The sequence below is a fragment of the Canis lupus genome, chromosome 22, assembly GCF_003254725.2.
Source record: "Canis lupus dingo isolate Sandy chromosome 22, ASM325472v2, whole genome shotgun sequence".
In the NCBI taxonomy this organism is placed as follows: Eukaryota; Metazoa; Chordata; class Mammalia; order Carnivora; family Canidae; genus Canis; species Canis lupus.
This window is the reverse complement of record NC_064264.1, coordinates 4877699-4895764: the sequence shown is the minus strand read 5'-3', so window position 1 is coordinate 4895764 and position 18066 is coordinate 4877699. Positions and strand designations below refer to the sequence as shown.

Genomic DNA, 18066 nt, shown 5'->3' with positions numbered 1-18066 from the left:
AGGCAGAGGGAGAAGCCAAAGGCAGACAATCAACCACTGAACCACTCAGGTGCCCCTTGATCTGTTTTTATGTGTCCCTCATAAACAGATACTTTTTCTTTCTGTCTCCAGCACTAAGTAGGAAGGAGATGAGTGTCTGTAAAACAAACAAACAAACAAACAAACAAACAAATACCATCAAGACAACTAGTAGAAAATGAGAACATCAGTAATGTTGGTTCTCTTTGAACAAAGGAGCAACTGACAGTAAAAACCAAAGTATTCAGGTGATGGGAAAGCAAAATTGGGACATAGAACATGATACATTTTGATGGTGTTAATTTCACTGTTTTGATTAGGCTTGGAGGGAAAAAATGTCCTGATGTTCAATTTGTTTATGAAAATATATTCTTTCTTTGTGTCACTATCTATATTTTTCTTTTTTTCCATAATGACATGTTACAAAGACCCAAAGTACATACTTTAACTCTACCAGTCACACAAATGCATTTATTTGCATGATAATATAGTGTTTCATTTGCTTTATAATTCTCTGATTCTGAGGAAGCACTTAAACACTTGTATTTTACTGCTACTGTGTTTGATGCCAGTTTGCAGGAACACTGAGATGGAATTTTACTTCAGTATTATGAATTGCATAAATACCTTTTAATTTTGGTTTCCTTTATTTGCAGATCACTTGAAAAACTGAATGTTGATGGGAATGATCTAACGAGTTTTCCTCCTGCGATTTTGAAGCTTAACCTGAAAAAAATCCAATTTGAGAATACTTACACTCATCCTATTCTTTGGAAAGAAAATTCATTGAATAGCCCACAGCATCTCACTCAACTTACTTCTTTTTTCTTTTTAAAAAATAATCTACATAAACATTACGATACGATCCCAGTGGAAATTCAAAAGCTACTAAAATGGTGAGCAAATTCTGCAGCCATTTTATTTATTTTTTATTTTTTTAAAAGATTTTATTTATTTATTTACTCATGAGAGAGAGAGGCAGAGACACAGGCGGAGGGAGAAGCAGGCTCCATGCAGGGAGCCTGACGTGGGACTCGATCCCAGGTATCCAGGATCACACCCCGGGCTGAAGGCGGCGCTAAACCGCTGAGCCACCCGGACTGCACCTCTGAAGTCCTTTTAATAAAAACACACTTTTGAGCATTTAAAATATTATCCATTCGAGGCCAGGTGACAATTTTACTATTAACATACCTACACCCCAGCCTTGAACATACATAGCATTCTTCAAATTTCTTCTTCTGGCTCTTCAGGCATAATAATATTGTCTGAGTTCAGCCCATTTATTAATATTTTCAAGTTACTATTTAATTCCAGGGTGAGTTACGAATTACTGAGGTGTAACTGGCAACACCTATCCAGTTGTGGTATTAATTTTTTCTATGGATTACTAAGGACATGGAAGTGGTTTCCTCCAAAAGAGGGTTTAGTCCCAGGCGTCCTATTCAGGGAAATGCTTTAGACTCTGACTTCCTAGAGACCAAAAAGAGAGCAGTCATATTTAGAGCAGGGATGTGCAGGGATTAATGCCAGCATGAGAATCATTGCCTAATATCAGGATTAGGGTTTTTAAACCCCATGCATGGGGAATCCACTCAGCTTATCTCTTACTTCCTTCAGATAATTTAAAACTATGTTTACACCCATCAGTGTTTATATTATTGATCTAACCAATATTTGTTGTATGCTTAAGTAAAATTTCCCAGGAGTATTTAAATTACTAATATTGATATTAGTAATATCAATTACTAATTATATTGAGTAATTATATTGAGTAATTATATTGAGGCCAGAAGCCTAAATGGACTAGCAATCATCAAAGAAATGGAGAAAGGTTATTAATAATCTACCAATAAAAAGGGGACGAGGACCTAAAGTTTTTAATTTTAATCCATTGAGGAGTCAATGCTCATGACATGAAATAATAATAACAATGTCTATGGTGTGGTGTTAAAAAGAAAGAAAGAAAGTATAATTAAAACTAAACATCAAAGAAGTTAGAGATGTGGGGGCACCTGGGTGGCTCATTCGGTTAAGCATCTGACTCTTGGTTTCAGCTCAGGTCATGATCTCAGGGTTGTGAGGTGCAGCCCTACATCAGGCTCCGTGCTCAGCAGGGAGTTTGCTTAAGATTCTCTCTCTCCCCCTCCCTCTGCCCCTCCTTCCATGAACGCATGTGTGGGCAATCTCTCTCTCTCTCAAAAAAATTAGAGATGTAATAGTTGTGGGATACTTTTTATAATAGCAGAAAGAAACATGATATACTTAGAAATATATCAATCGAAATATGTACAAAGCATGTACAGAGAGAAAACTTAAAACTTGACAAAAAGGTAAAGAAGTCTGAATTAAGTGAGATACATTTTTGGGTATAATAAGATGCAACATAAAAAATATGTATCAATTCTCCCCAAATAGAGCTGTATATTCAATGTGGTTTTGGTCAAAACCCCAACAGTCTTCTGAGAAACTTGATAAGCTGATTATAACATGTGTATGGAAAAGTAGAGACCCCAAAATAGCCAAGACAAGCCTGAAAGAGAAGCCTAACAAAGTAAGGGACTTGCTGACTAGATATAAAGATGCATTATAAAGTTAGAGAAAGTAATACAGGTGGTATTACATGCAAGGAAAGACACATTAACCAGTGAAAGAGAAGACATAGTCCAGTTACATTCTCATGCATATGTGAAAACTTGGACAAAATAGCCTTGTGGATCAGTAGGGAAAGGAGAGACTTTTCAACAGGCGATACTGAGATATTTGGCCACCTATAGGGAAAAAATGTACAGTTATATTTCTGTTATCTGCATGTCACTATCATACATAAAATAATTTCAGTTGGATTAATGATTTAAATAGGAAAAGCAAACTTTAAAAGACTTTAAAAGCAAGTATAGGAGGCTAATCTGTATGACTGCATGATAAAGATACGTTAAGCAAAACAAAAAATAAAACAGTAGAACCATGTTTTATAAATTTGACAAGTGTTTATTTTCCACATAATGTGACACCACCAATGAAAGCCATTAAGAAGATGTTGCAATGCGTATAGCTGTTGACACATATACATGTCTCCAAGAAATCAAGAAGAAAAGATAGAACCAATAAAAAAGTGTATAACTGATAGGAATATGCCATTCATGGATGATGACACAGAGAGAGCTGATAAAAATGAAGCGTGTTAGATCTCACTAGTAATCAAGGAACTGCGATATCAAATAGCAATGACAAATTTTTTGTTTACCTATTTTATCAAGATTAAAAAGATTGTATGTTGGCAAATTGAATTTAAATTAAAAAAACGTAAATAAATAAATAAATAAATAAATGGACATTCAATGTTGTCTTTGAGGCACCAGGGTGGCTCAATCAATGAAGCATCTGCTTTCAGCTCAGGTCATGATCCCAGGCTCAGTGGGGAGTCTGCTTCTCCCTCTCTCTCTACCTCTCCCCTCTGCTCATGCTCTCTCTCTCTCTCTCTCTCAAGTAAACAAAATCTTTATAAAAATTTTCTAAAACTTTTTGTCTTTGATGGCCCAAAACTGGATTATCATATACCATTAGTAGTGCTGTAAATTGGCGAAAGCTTTGTAGAATGCAGTTGGATGGTATCCTACTTACCCCTTGAAACAGAAATTTAAATCTTCAGAATCTGTCTCATAGAAATAGTTACATGTGAACACAAAGTTGGGCATAGGGATGATAATTGCTGCCTCAATGTGCACCAATAAAAAAAGTGATAAAATAAATTATGGTGTATCCATATTATGGAATACTATAATGCTATTAATATGAAGTAAAACAAAATGTATTGCAATAAAAAGTTGTCCAAGACATTATATCAAATCTCTCTTTTGAGATGTTATATATAAAATTTAACATGTATACATTTTTATATTAAATTTTTCTTTTTTTAATCTAAAATTAGTAAATTAAGGGCATGTGAATGGCTCAGTGGTTGAGCATCTGCCTCCAGTTCAGGTCATGATCCCAGGGTTCCTGCTCAGCAGAGAGTCTGCTTCTCCCTCTCCCTCTGCCCTTTCCCTCCTTTCATGCTCACATGTGCACGCATACACTTTTTCTCTCTCTCTCAAATCTCTCTCTCTCTCTCTCTCTATATATATATATATACACACACACACGCACACACACACACAGAGGCGCTAATCCTATACTAGGCTATGATGGAGTCTCTTTATTTTAAAAATGATATATTTATTTTTGAATTATAAAAATAATGCATATTTATTATAGAAAATTTGGAAAAACATTTATAAAAGCATGTCAAATTTCCTGTGATCGCACTGACCAAGAATAATTACTCTGTCCTCTATTTGGGATCTATCCTCAGAGTGTTTTCTTACTATGCATCTATACCTCTTTGTTCTTAGAAAATTAGGAGTGTCATATATATTTATCTACTTTATTTTTTTAGCATTTAATTGTACTTGCGTATGTTTTCGTTCCTCAACTAAGATGGTAAGATCAATAACAAAGGTCCTATTTGATACTACTGTGAGTCTCACAGAGCATCAAATATAATGTCTTCTCTTCAGTAGATGTTTACTAAAATACTGATTTGATGTGTCCTCCATTGCAGCACATCTAGATGTGAATGGTGTAACGGTCCCAAGTTTGGTGAAGGTTTTCAAGTCATCCGATCCTATGATGTTTCTGGAGCAACGCACCTTCCTGTTTTGTTTCATGTCTGTTCTTCTTCCTGCTACAGAAAAGTGAAAGAAAGCAGTTTTTTTTCAGAGAATATTCCTAGTGGAATAATAGTCTAAATTCTGAGTTGATAAGTCATGTGATCATTTAGGAGTCCCACTTTAAAAGCCATTAAGGTTTAGGGACATAGTAATTCATTTCTTTGAGAGTATAGGTTCTATTTTCTGTAACTCTTCTTTGTAATCACAGCCAGTTCTGGAAAAAGTTTGTGACTGTTTAGGAATTGTTGCAGAATAATTACTTAAGAAGGAATAGTTAAAGGTCTTTGGATTTCAGCAAAGATCTAGAAAATTTCATTCAGAGCATGTTTACCAGAAAACGAGAAATGATGGAAAACTTTGCAGAAGAGGGTTTATCTTACAACTGGCATTTTCGTGCACCCATTCCAAGTAGTAAGCTAGCTTTTTAAAGTCATCAGTGGGGTTTGTGCCACATATGGACTCGAAGTCAAGTATCCAAGTTCTCTTGGTGAATTTCGGTGGAAATCTGTCCAGTGCCAACCATTTCAATTGTTGATTGTTTAAGGGAATAAAAGACCCATTCCAGCCCTGTATTTAGTTATTTGAATTCATCACCCAGGCTCTTAGGAAATTGGTGCAATCTCTGGTCAGTTATCCTGACCTTCATCTCACAAAACCTGATTCCATAGGCCAGTGCCAGGATTCAACAGCCTTTGATGATAGCCTGGCAAGAAGATAAAGTAAAACTTACAAAATTACATTGCAGAGCAACGTATGAATACAGTAGAACTTGAGACTTGAAGAATTAGTGTTTGATAAGAAGAAGGTAAAAGCATTTTGATATTCAAATGACTAAATTTTAGAATGGCATAGAAATGTTTCATATTTGGCATATTTTTATGTGCACTTAAATCCAAAATATCATTACTAATGATGAAACTTGATGAAATCAAATGAAATTTATACAGGAGTCTTATCTTTAGAGAATATCAGAAAATACACATTATGTCAGGTGTATGTGTGTGTTTCATTCAGTACTATTCAAATCAAAGATAGGATAAGCCAGGCAAAATATTTTTTTCTGACTATTGATTTCAATAAATTGGGATACTCATGTGCTTCTCCTTGAAGTTCAGTTTGATTTTAAGCAGAAATAAGAAAATGTTGCTTGAGAAGTATACACCATATTCACCAGCAAAAGAATGAAATTATTTATATAGAAGTAATTACCATATCACACACGTAATCAGAAGGGGGTATTTATAGCATAATAACAAATACATGTATTAAAATTTAATATATCCATAATTATAAAACAAGATAAAAAATAAAATTAAAATCTAGTGGCATACAGCTTATTAATACTCACCTTTGACCCTGAAATATTTCTCGGAAGAATAAGTACACTTATTTTTTAATTGAAAAAATGTTGATTTTTGCTTTGAGTAACAGGATAATATATTGAGATAGGGAATAAAATAAATTGAGATAGGGAAGAAAGAACAGGTTTCAGAGGAAATTGCAATATCTTAGAGATGCTACAGAAAAATAAATACACCTAGACATTCGGACAAATATGATATACGCTTAGAGCCCAGTCTCATTGTTTCCTCATGGTTAGCGTAATCTCGAATCTAAGTGATCCAAGATATACTTATTACACAAACATTTGAAAATAAAACGAAACCTAAGACAAAAAGTTCTCCTTGTTATGCCACCCAGTGAAAATCAAAGATAACCCGTACATGTGTATATGTGCACGTTTACATATAACTTTAAAAAAAGATTATTTATTTTAGAGAGAGCAAGAGCATGAGCAGGGAGGAGGGTCAGAAGGGGAGGGAGAGAGTCCTCAAGCAGACTCCTGCCTGAGCTTGTAGATTGACCACAGCTGGATGCCAGGACCCTGAGATCATGACCTGAGCAGAAATCAAGCCTGTCACTTCGTCGCTGAGCCACCCAGGTGCCCTATATTATTCTTTTCTAAAAATGGGATTATTTGCCTCACACCACACACAGTAATTAATTTCTAGATTCCTCAAAGGTCTAAATTGAAAATATAAAAAATATTTAAAATTTTCTTAAAAAAATAGAATCAGGGGAATCCCTGGGTGGCTCAGTGGTTTAGCGCCCTCCTTTGGCCCAGAGCGTGATCCTAGAATCCCCAGATCCAGTCCCACGTCGGGCTCCCTGCATGGAGCCTGCTTCTCCCTCTGCCTGTGTCTCTGCCTCTCTCTCTCTGTGTCTCTCATAACTAAATAACTAAATAAATAAATACATACATACATACATACATACATAAATAAAATTAGAATCAGAAAGCTCTTTTAAAGCAGGAAATGTAGGGACACCTGGGTGGCTCAGTGGTTGAGTGTCTGCCTCCGGCTCAGGGTGTGATCTGGGGGTCCTGGGATCAAGTCCCACATCGGGCTCCCCATGGGAAGCTTCTCCCTCTGCCTGTCTCTCTCTCTCTCTGTGTCCCTCATGAATAAATAAATAAAATCTTCATGTAAATAAATAGATAGATGATAGATAGATGATAGATGATAGATAGATAGATAAAGCAGGAAATGCAGCCCAAAAGAAAGGATGAACGGATTGACTATGTAAAAAAATTTTAAATCCCTGTACATCCAAGAGCATCATAGACAAGGTCAAAAAACAAGCGACACACAGGAAAACGTCTGGAACACATGACTGACAAACAAGAAAATCTTGATTGTAAATGACAGAAACCCACTTGAAGGAAGTGTATTCGTATCCGTTTTGGCCTGTGTCTTCAGGCGCAGCCAGTTCAGGAACTCCCAACTGTCATGAAGGCATTATCCAACTATCTGTCACCTATCCTTGAGCAACACTTTTAAGTTTGCCTCATTTCCAAGTAGCAAGGATGGCCAGGGACGACTCCAAGTTCAGGTACTGGGATGTCAGGAACCTTTGAGAAAAGTGCACTGTCTGCATCAACTATGACACTAAAACAGATTAGGGATGATTTTCATTGGCTCAGCTTGGTTCACAGGTCAGGTTCACATATGAACAAAGCTCTATAGCTTCATGGAGGGAATAGTCTGATTGGCCAGGACTGAGCCGCATGCCCATCTCTGGAACTGGGAAAGGTGGCATTAGCTCTTCCCAAAACACATGAGATTCTCTCCAAGGAAGAGTTCTGGAATTGAAAATTGAGGGAAGGGGGACGTCTGGGTGGCTCAGCGGTTGATCGCCTGCCTTCAGCCCAGGTGTGATCCTGGAGTCCTGGGATCGAGTCCCACATTGGGCTTCCTGCATGGAGCCTGCTTCTCCTTCTGTCTGTGTCTATGTCTGTGTCTGTGTCTGTGTCTGTGTCTGTGTCTGTGTCCGTGTCTGTGTCTCTGTCTCTCATGAATAAATAAAATCTTTAAAAAAAGAAAAAAGAAAATTAAGGGAAGGAAGAATGTTCTGGGCAGTTAAAATCTAGAACTATCGGAGACCTCCACAATTCCTAACACCCAGTAAGCTGTTACAAATAACAATAACATGGGCTCCTGGGTGGCTTGTTCTGTTAAGCATCTGGCCTTGGTTCAGGTCATGATTCCAGGACCCTGGTTTGGAGCCTGCAACAGGCTCCCTGCTCAGCGGAAGGTCTGCTTCTTCCTCTCCCTCTGCTCCTCCCCCAGGGTGATGGGCATGTGCACTCACTCTCTATCTTAAAAAAAATAAATAAATAAGAAAAAGGTGAACTAAATCTTTAAATAACAAAATTAAATTATACATGTATTTTCGTCATAATTATTATTTTTTAAAAATTTTTTAAATTTATTTATGATAGTCACAGAGAGAGAAAGAGAGAGAGGCAGAGACATAGGCAGAGGGAGAAGCAGGCTCCATGCACCGGGAGCCCGATGTGGGATTCGATCCCGGGTCTCCAGGATCGCGCCCTGGGCCAAAGGCAGGCGCCAAACCGCTGCGCCACCCAGGGATCCCCATAATTATTATAGAAGCTATTGCTCAAGAATACTTGCATCTGTGTGCAAAACAATTTTTCTGTCTTTCTTGCCTCAATCATATATTGCAAACATTTTTCTAGGTTATTTATATCCAATATTGATAAGTCATCATGGATGTGACCTAACTTGCTCATTTAAAATTCTCTTGCTGAATAAACTATCCTCAGCGTTTATCATAACAATAGATTTAATAACTTTAATAAAAACTCTTCAAGCTAAATCTCTGCCAAAATATAGATTTGTTTTTCTTTTATTTTAATAAAAATTTCTGGCATTAAGATCGCTAGATAGACATTGTGCAGGGATTTAAAGCTTTTTATTCTTTATTTTATTTATTTATTTATTTATTTATTTATTTATTTATTATTTATTTATTTATTTATTTATGATAGAGAGAGAGAGGGAGAGAGAGGCAGAGACACAGGCAGAGGGAGAAGCAGGCTCCATGCAGGGAGCCCGACGTGGGACTCGAGCCCGGGACTCCAGGATCGCACCCTGGGCCAAAGGCAGGCGCTAAACCGTTGAGCCACCCAGGGATCCCTAAAGCTTTTTATTCTTAAGATAAAATTGTTACCCTCATATCTGTTCAGCTTTTCCCCAGCAGCGTGTGAGATGCCCTTGTTACCAAATTCCCAAACCCACAACATCATTGATTTCAGGTAACTAATTAACTATATACATTGCCAATTAGATAGAAAATGCAAACGATTAAGTTACTTCCTTTTATTACTAACAAAGTTGATATGAGTCCATGTTAAATAGTCATACTTCTATCATCTTTTGTGATTTTTCTCTTTACATCTTTTTCTGATGTTTCTATTCATATGTCCCTCTTGTTGGTTTGTAATGCTTTATGTATGCTGAGAACGTTAGCCTCCCGCCATGTATGATGAAAGGTTTTTTCCTCCATTAACTCCCTGCCTTTTATTTTTATTCCAAGTGGGGAGTTTTTTGACATTAAGATTTTAAATTTTAGGTTATAAAATCATCATGGATGAACTGGGAGGGTGTTATGCTAAGGAGGATGTTAAGCGAAATGAGCCAAACACCAAATGAAAAATATTGAAAATGAAAAATCTCCCATATATGTGGACTCTAAAAAGGTCGAAGTCATAGAAGCAGGGAGGAGAGCAGTGGTTACAGGGGCTGGGGTTAAGGGAAAATGAGCAGATGTGGGTCCTAATCAATCTATTCCCTTATGTTTTCGTCTCTTACTGCTAAACTTAGCAAGTCCACATTTCTCCCCAAATTACATAAATATCCACCTGTAGTTCACTTATTTTACTTTTTTTAAAAAAAGATTTTTATTTGTTCATTTATGAGAGACACAGAGAGAGGGAGGCAGAGATACAGGCAGAGGAGCCCGACGTGACTCGATTCTGGGACCCCAGGATCATGCCCTGGGCTGAAGGCAGGCGCTCAACTCCTGAACCACCCAGGCATCCTCACTTATTTTACATTTTAATCCTGATTCATCTCAAAATTACTTTCGTATGGGATGTGAGGTGCTGTTCCAAATTTCTAGAATGCTAGGAAGTTGTGTCCCATTCATTACCTACTGAAGCTTCATCCAACCAACTTGAAATGCCATCTTTATGATGCACTAAATTCTAAGATAATTAGGCCTATCTTTTTAAACTTTCTACTCTATTCCATTAACTTGTCTATGTGATGCCAACACCATACTGTTTTAATTATTTTAATTGAAACCACATCTTAATATATCTCAAAGAAAAAGTCCCCACTCATTGCTAGTTTTTTCAATACATTTTTTGAAGATTTATTGATTTACTTGAGAGAGAGCAAGAGAGCAAGAGAGAGAGAGAATCCCAAGCAGACTCCTTCAGCTGAGTGTGGAGCCCAAAGCGAGGATCAATCCCACAACCCTGAGATCAGGACCTGAACCAAAACCAAAAGACAAACACTCCACCCACTGAGCCACCCAGGTGCCCCTGTTCAATACTTTTTATTCTTATATGTTTATTTTCTATAGTATTTATTAAAACCTTTAGTTGTTTTGTAAGCTGTTTTGAATTTTTGTTAGAAATCGAAGAAGACTGATACCCACACAATACAGAGTCTCCACATCCAGGAACACATACCGTATGACCTCACTGATGTAATAATGATAATAATAATGATAATAATGACAATAATAATAATTCAACCTTTGGGGGATTTTCTTCTATAAGACCAACATTGTTTATGACAAAATGCTGGCGTCTCATCTGGAGCAGCGATCGTGAATATTATCACTTATGCACTTATTCAAAAAGCAGAATTTTTAAGCTCAAAGGTTTGATCAATGCAGCTCCAAGGAATACTCTGCCTCGCTCAGAAAAACTGGATGCCAGCTCTGGTTGCTCTCTGCCCTGTCCTCTGGGCCACCGTCAGGACTCAGTGCGGAACCTGCACGCTTAGTTGGCTGTGGCACAAGGTAGGTGTCGGGGATGGGCCGGCAGGGCCTCCTAAGTCCCCTGTTGCTGGGAATTGTCATTTCCTGCTTGGAACCTAAGGAGGGAGAAGTATGTAACATGCTCTGGGCCCTGGGGCGCTCAGAAGTCACTTATTGGTGTCACCATTCAAGCATCCTCTTAACTAAGTGTAGGCGAAGTGCTTTACTTTCACTGAATTCATACCCCTGGGCCTGTACCCTGGATTATTGTCTCCCATAAACTGCCCCTCCAGCAACACACCACATGTGACAATTTGAAGAGATTCCGTGGTGTCACCATCTGCCAGAGACACAGGGGGTGGAAATGGGGGAGCACCGACCCCCAACCAAGGCAGCCCAGAGCACTCTCCAGCCTCGGGCTGGCACAGCTGCAGGGAGCAGGCCAGGTGCACCACTCCACTTCCTGCAGGTTCCAGGGTTGGCCCCAGGCCCCAGAGTTGGTTGCTCAGGAAGCCCAAGGAGTGTCCTATTTCAAAGCGGTGACTGGGCACTCTGCTGGGCCAACTCCATCCCTCTCAAACCCCCAGCCTCAGGGTCCTAACTTCCAATAAGGTGGAGGAGAGCAGAGATGGAGGCCATGCCCGAGGTTCACAGGAATGACTGACAAGGTACCTGGTGCAGGACTTGGCATTGAGCAGGTGCTCGGAAAAAGGTAGCTCTTATTTTCAATGTCAGGGTGTGTATCTTGCCAGACTCAACCCAATTCTCTCTTCTCCTCTACCCTGATGGCTGCCTTCAAGGGCATTATGATTTCTTTTTATATTGATTTTAAACACATACATCTCCAATTTCTCCTATTTTTCAATGATCAACAGAAGGACATTTCCAATTGAGTGGATGCCAATTGAAGATCTCTGATTTATTATTATTATTATTTGTTGTTTCCATTACATTTAAGGGACAAGGAGGAAGGAGAGATTGATGGCAAAAAATTGAACCTGTTTTCCATTTTCCCCACGTTGTGCTTAGTTAAGCACTTCTAGTCTTTAAATAGGATTCCTTTGGCTAGCAAACAATGCAAATGTTCCAAATGCAATTAATCTCAGAAACCGGTAACTGCACAAATCAAAAATGCCAAGCCATTTTGATGATCTAGCCACTCTTTTCTGACACGTCAGGAATTGCTATTTTTCACCAATAAGAAGTGCTGTATGTTTGATCAGAAAATGGTACTTGGAGGACATGTGTGTGGGAGGCCAAAGGGCCGTTCTGGGGAGACATGAAGATTCTGTGTCTTGTAGTGGAAGAAAGAAAATAAATAATAATCACATCAACTTTATTTGAATAAAACTTTCAAAAAAGTGTTCCCTGGAGATCATTTTTTTTCCATTGAGTTCAATTCACCAGGGATTAATTGAGCACCAACTAGATGCTAGGAGCCATGAAATATAGGCTCTCCGCATAAAGTATAATGTGGAATGTTCCAAGACAGAGGTATGCCCAGCATGGCAGGAGCACAGTGAAGTAGCACAGAGCTGATCATGGAGATTCAGGGAAGAGTTCCTGAGGGCCTATTTGTCAAGCCAAATGGACTGGGTTGATGTAAAGTTTACAGCAGAGGATTTGGGGAGACAAGGCCTAAGGTCAGAGAAATAAACAGGGTGGGCCATAAGGCTCTCATGCGACGTGCTAAGAAGTATCATTAGCTGCTAAAGAGTCACTGAAGATTTTAATAGAAGAATAAAACGATCAATTGTGCATTTTAAATAGATTGGAAAATTCAGAGAAGGTGCTGAGGTTTCCAACCAGGCATGAGAGTGGTAGCAGGGAGGGACATTTTGCAAAAATATTTAGAATGTAAAATTAGCAGAACGGATGTTGGGCATGAAGAAGAAGAGGAATCTCTGGAATGATTCCCTTAATTATTTCACCAGAGGAAGAAGTTTGAAAAAAAAAAAACTTAATTTCACTCAATTCTCCAAGCTGATAACTGTCATAGAAAAAAATAGTTTTATAGAACTGATATGATATTTTAAAACTGCATATTGGTTATGAATTCATATTCTGTCAAAGTGGAGTTGAGGCTACCTTATGCACTTGCCCCTTTTTGAAAATCCAGATCTGCCAAATAGAACAAGGGTGATTATTCCCTTTATGCATGGATTCTTTGTTTTACAAAACAAATCTTCATTTGACACCTTTAAACGGTCAGCTATAAATATGATGTAATGTTCTGCTCCTCGGAAATATACCTGTTTTATAAAACAGACATATACATACTTTTGAGTTGATTTGTGGGGGTTTTTCCCCCCAAGAAATTTTTTTGTTGTTGTTGTATTTTTTTAGAGTAAGCGGTAAATCAATATTTTCTTGGATGAATTTGTTTATTATTTATTTATTTATTTATTTATTTATTTATTCATTCATTCATTCATTCAATCATTCAATTAAATATTTATTGAGGTCTTATTGTACGCCAGTCACTGTCCTAGACACTTCAACCATAGCAGTGAATGAAACAGACAAAAGTTCCTGTCCTCATGGAATTTGCATCCTGATAAATTGTCCCTTTTTTCTTTTTAAAAAATAGGATATGTTATTTTCCCTTTCGCTGGTTTTAAAGGCATTTTCTAGGATGGTGCCTGGCACATGGCAGAGACTTTCTATATATTCAATTGGATAAATACTCCACAGAATTGGAGAAAGTGACTCTAATAATATATTGCACTTCACAATTTTGAATATTCTGATCTATTGTCAGAATATTCTTTATTTTAAAAAGAATTCAGGTATTTCCTCACACTCTTTAAGTTATTTGTCAGGAGAAAAAGACTCTATGATTTGAATACTCCTAATTTGCTCACTTAATCTCTCATCAAATAGTGCACTGTCTTGGCATCACTTCAGACTCTACATACCATTCATTGTAAAGCAGATTACATTGCCTAAATATTTTATAATTTGCAAAGCACGTTAATATCCCAAAGGAAAGGAGAAATTTTTAAAGCCATCATTTTTTCTTAGTGTTACACATGTGTACGGAAAGTGGATTACACACCACATTTCCTTTTTCCTTTTTCTCCCTTGGAATCGAATCCTGATCTTTGACTCGGCACAATTGCCTCACAATATAAAAATACTATGCTTCCCAGGCTCTCTTGCAGCTAGATCCAACCACTAAGTTATGGCGATAAAATGTAAGTGAAAGCATTGGTAGGATACCAGGAAGGCTGGTTAAAAAGAACAGATTGATTTGAGAGAAGACCCTTTTTGCCCTTTGATCCCTCCCTTTTCCTGCTACCTGGAATGCAGACAGGATGGCTGGAGTTCCAGTGGCCATTTTGGGCCAGGAAGTGATGTTGAAAATAGAAAGTAGGGGCCTACATCTTTGTGACATTATAAGCCACCATGTCAAATTTGTATGCCCACTTTATAAATGAAGAGAATTCAATTTCTATCTTGCTTTAGGCACCAACTGCCAATATTTTGGATATTTCTGTTATCTCCAACCAAACTTAATCTTAACAAATACAGCTTGTAATGCACTCCAATCAACTACATCAGGAAAGAGTCACATACTCCTTTTACTAGAGTAATGTGTTTTTAGCTCATTTCTTTTTCCTTTCAAGCTGTCTTAACTTCCTTTTTTAAAAAGATTAATAGGGATCCCTGGGTGGCGCAGCGGTTTAGCCCCTGCCTTTGGCCCAGGGCGTGATCCTGGAGACCCAGGATCAAATCCCACGTCGGGCTCCTGGTGCATGGAGCCTGCTTCTCCCTCTGCCTGTGTCTCTGCCTCTCTCTCTCTCTCTGTGACTATCATAAATAAAAATTTTAAAAAAATATTAATATTTTGGGGGGAGAGGCAAAAGAAGAAGGAGGGAGAGTCTTAAGCAGACTCTATATTGAACTCAGAGACCTCAGTACCCTGAGATCACAACCTGAGCCAAAACCAAGAGTTGGACACCCAACCAAGTGCACCACCCAGGCAGCCCTCTTAACATTCTCTCTCTCTCTTTTTTTTTTAAGATTTTATTTATTTATTCATGAGAGACAGAGAGAGAGAGAGAGAGAGAGAGAGAGAGGCAGAGACACAGGCAGAGGGAGAAGCAGGCTCCATGCAGGGAGCCTGACGTGGGATTCGATCCCAGGTCTCCAGGATCACACCCTGGGCTGAAGGCCGCGCTAAACTGATGAGCCACCCGGGCTGCCCTTAACTCTCTTTTAAACCTGATTTCATTTAGGTTTATATGTTAGGCTGGGGGCCAGGGTAAGCCAACTGATTTGCCCATGATCCCGTGGGGCTGGTGGGGTGGGGAGTCAGCTTCTCTCACCTCATCCAACGCTGGTCTATATGACCTACTGGAAGGAAGAAAGCGACCACTTCTGGTCAATTGTTTTCTTCCTTATACCTCTGAAAAGGAAGGGGAAAAAAAAAGTCTTCTGAACCAGCAAACCAAGAAAGCCTAGGAACAGACGTAAGCACGCAAGGTGTGTTTTGCTATCTGGTGCCCAACATCTACCAGGACAGAATTCATCATAGTCCCTGCTCCCCACAGACAATACTAGGCAACCCTTAGCTCTCACCTGCTAGGCCCAGTTCTGCCTCTGAGTCTTTGTCAGAATAATTCCCCAACTCAGCTTCTCTTTGTTGACATGTTAGCACCTTATGCATGTATTTGATATCACCTTGTCTAAGGTTGCTAAGCTGTTGTTTGCTGCTGGTTAGCAGCTGTTATGCGAAGCTAAGATGGGACTCCTGCTGTTTCTGTTTTTAAATGCTTAAAGTTAAATAAATAAATAAATAAATAAATAAATAAATAAATAAAGTAAAATGATAAGTTTCCAAATCCAGGTCATATATAGAACATTCCACAACAGTTGAGTTACATCTGCTTTTTGTCTCTGGGACCCTGTGGTCTCTGCTGCCCGCTGGAGGTGAGGTTCCCCATTGAAACATGGAAAGAAAACATGGCCCAGGTGCCCAGGAAGCTCAAGACTAAAGAGTCAAAATGAGGGGATGGTTTTACCCAGAGCTGCAAATTCCTTGAGGAAAAAAACCACCACCTGATTGTTTCATGAACTGCTTTTTGATAGACTTAGCCAGGAGGGTAATTCAGAATGGCCAGCTTTGCCACTACCAACCCGAGAAACACAGAATCTCTTCTAAAGCAGAACCGGTTTCATACTCACATGAAAGAAAGGCTTGATCATTTTGCAAGGTCCACACCACGTGACTGCGAAGTCAACTACTACAAGTTTATCCCCGGCACTGTTCAAGGCTTCCTGAAAAGCATACTAAAAGAAAAAAGAAAAGCGCAGGTTAAATTTCCCAAAGTCCTGATCGAAGTTGATAGAATGTGACACAAAGAATGATTCAAACGTACTGCTTTGTAAACATCTAATAAACTAAAATGAACCAAATAAACTGCTAAAACAAAAACAAAAACAAAAAAAAGAACCCTCCCTCTTCCTGGTAAGTTGGGGTCTCTCCAAAAAAGCCACAGAATTGCCCCAGATGGCGTCATCTGGGAGCTGGGAGCATCCACCAAGGCCAGAGGCCCAATTTCCCATCACGACAGTGCCAGTGACAAAGACTGTGTCCTTTTCTCCCAATCCCTTTTGGAAAGGGTCTCCCATCCACTAAGCTTTGGGAGAGCAAGCTGGGGGAGGGTGGCCAGAGGGCGGGCGGCACAGTTGATGGGGGGCCGGTCCCCCCTGTGGGCCTCAGGCCTGAGCCAACACTATTCTCACTTGCTTAGTAGCTTCCAGTGTGACTGTCACACCCGACTGGATGCTTTGCTGCCGTGGTGATACTGCTCTTATGACCCCAAAGGGTAGGAAGGACTTCTGGCACCTACCAGAGACTTCATGCAGAGGCAGGAAAGAACCTGTCCTTGGAAGAGATTATAAAGGACTGAGGAAAACGAGGCTCAGGTTACTCTGGTGCTGCCCCCTGCAGCCTCCACCCTTCGCCTGCCAGGTCCCTGATGCTCAGAGATGCTCAGAGAAGCAGCCCCAGCCGCTTCACCATCAGGCCGCACAAGGCCCACAGGCCTGGCTTGAACCCAGGGCCCTGGAATTCCCTAACCCTTTTGAGAGGATTTCTATCCCAGCTGCCCCTGAAAACTGAAAAGGACGTTTCCTGACCCCTGGAGCATGAGAAGAATTGGGGTCAGAGTCCTCCAAGTGTCACGTCAGGTTTGAAACGACTGACCCTCCTCAACATTTCCACATCCACTTCACTTGCTGAATTTGTGGGACCACTAGGAAAATCTGAACCAGTTACATGTTCAGTATGTTTCAGATACAGAAAGCTGATGTTTAGAAATTCTGCAGAGGCCAGGGATATGCCCAGAATAGGATTTTGACTAGATTTCTCTTAAGTTGGTACTTTATGGGGGGAAATGGCCATATTCTTCAGGAACTCAGCCAAACCACTTATAATTTTTTAAAGCTCGGTGAGAATAATGGGCTTACTTAGAATGGTAGAAATAATAGCTTGATTTTCCTCCTTTGCTTTTGCTCTAGCTCAATTTCCCCTAGCTTATGGGTTGTATAAATTTTTGTACTAAAAAGAGATGCACATTAATTGCATTTTTTGATTCCCGGGTCACTCCTGCTTCTGTCATACACTTTTAATTTGAAAAGTGAGGCCCTAAAAAAGTAAGAATTACCCAAGCAATTTACAGTAATGCAAAATTTGGCTCAACGACCAGATCGATAGTCTCCCGAAGGCCTGGGACAGATACAGAGACAGTTACCAAAAGTCATTATCTAATTGAGAAATATCTGCTCAAACACCAGATTTCCAGTTGACCTTAACTAAGGATTCTCTTGGCCCAGAAAGCATGATCATAGACAGTTCTTAAAACAGCATCTGGACAAGGGCATTTCTTTGTAACATCACACATCATATATCATCCTATCACTTTCCAATTTCATTTCACTTCATTTTCATTTCCCTTTCTATTTGGAGATA

General features: G+C 39.2%; 1 protein-coding gene and 1 long non-coding RNA gene across 7 annotated transcripts in view; one reads left to right on the top strand and one right to left on the bottom strand.

The window, feature by feature from the left end:
• Positions 1–5823, top strand: part of LRRC63 (leucine rich repeat containing 63) — a 37532-nt gene extending 31709 nt beyond the window's left edge. For 5 of the 6 annotated variants that reach the window (XM_025478288.3, XM_025478286.3, XM_025478287.3 and 2 more), the window contains exons 9-10: positions 675–914; positions 4622–5823. In XM_025478288.3, coding sequence (XP_025334073.1) covers positions 675–914; positions 4622–4808 — 427 coding nt within the window. In that variant the 3' untranslated portion in view covers positions 4809–5823. The remainder of the gene's footprint in view (positions 1–674; positions 915–4621) is intronic. The other variant, XM_025478289.1, reaches the window with a different exon arrangement.
• The window catches only part of LOC112678881 (uncharacterized), a 36460-nt gene that overhangs the window by 6734 nt on the left and 11660 nt on the right, over positions 1–18066 (bottom strand). Inside the window, exons 4-6 of the long non-coding RNA XR_003147959.3 lie at positions 16278–16382; positions 15419–15498; positions 646–4744 (exon numbers count right to left, since the gene is read on the bottom strand). This is a non-coding gene — a long non-coding RNA (uncharacterized LOC112678881). The remainder of the gene's footprint in view (positions 1–645; positions 4745–15418; positions 15499–16277; positions 16383–18066) is intronic.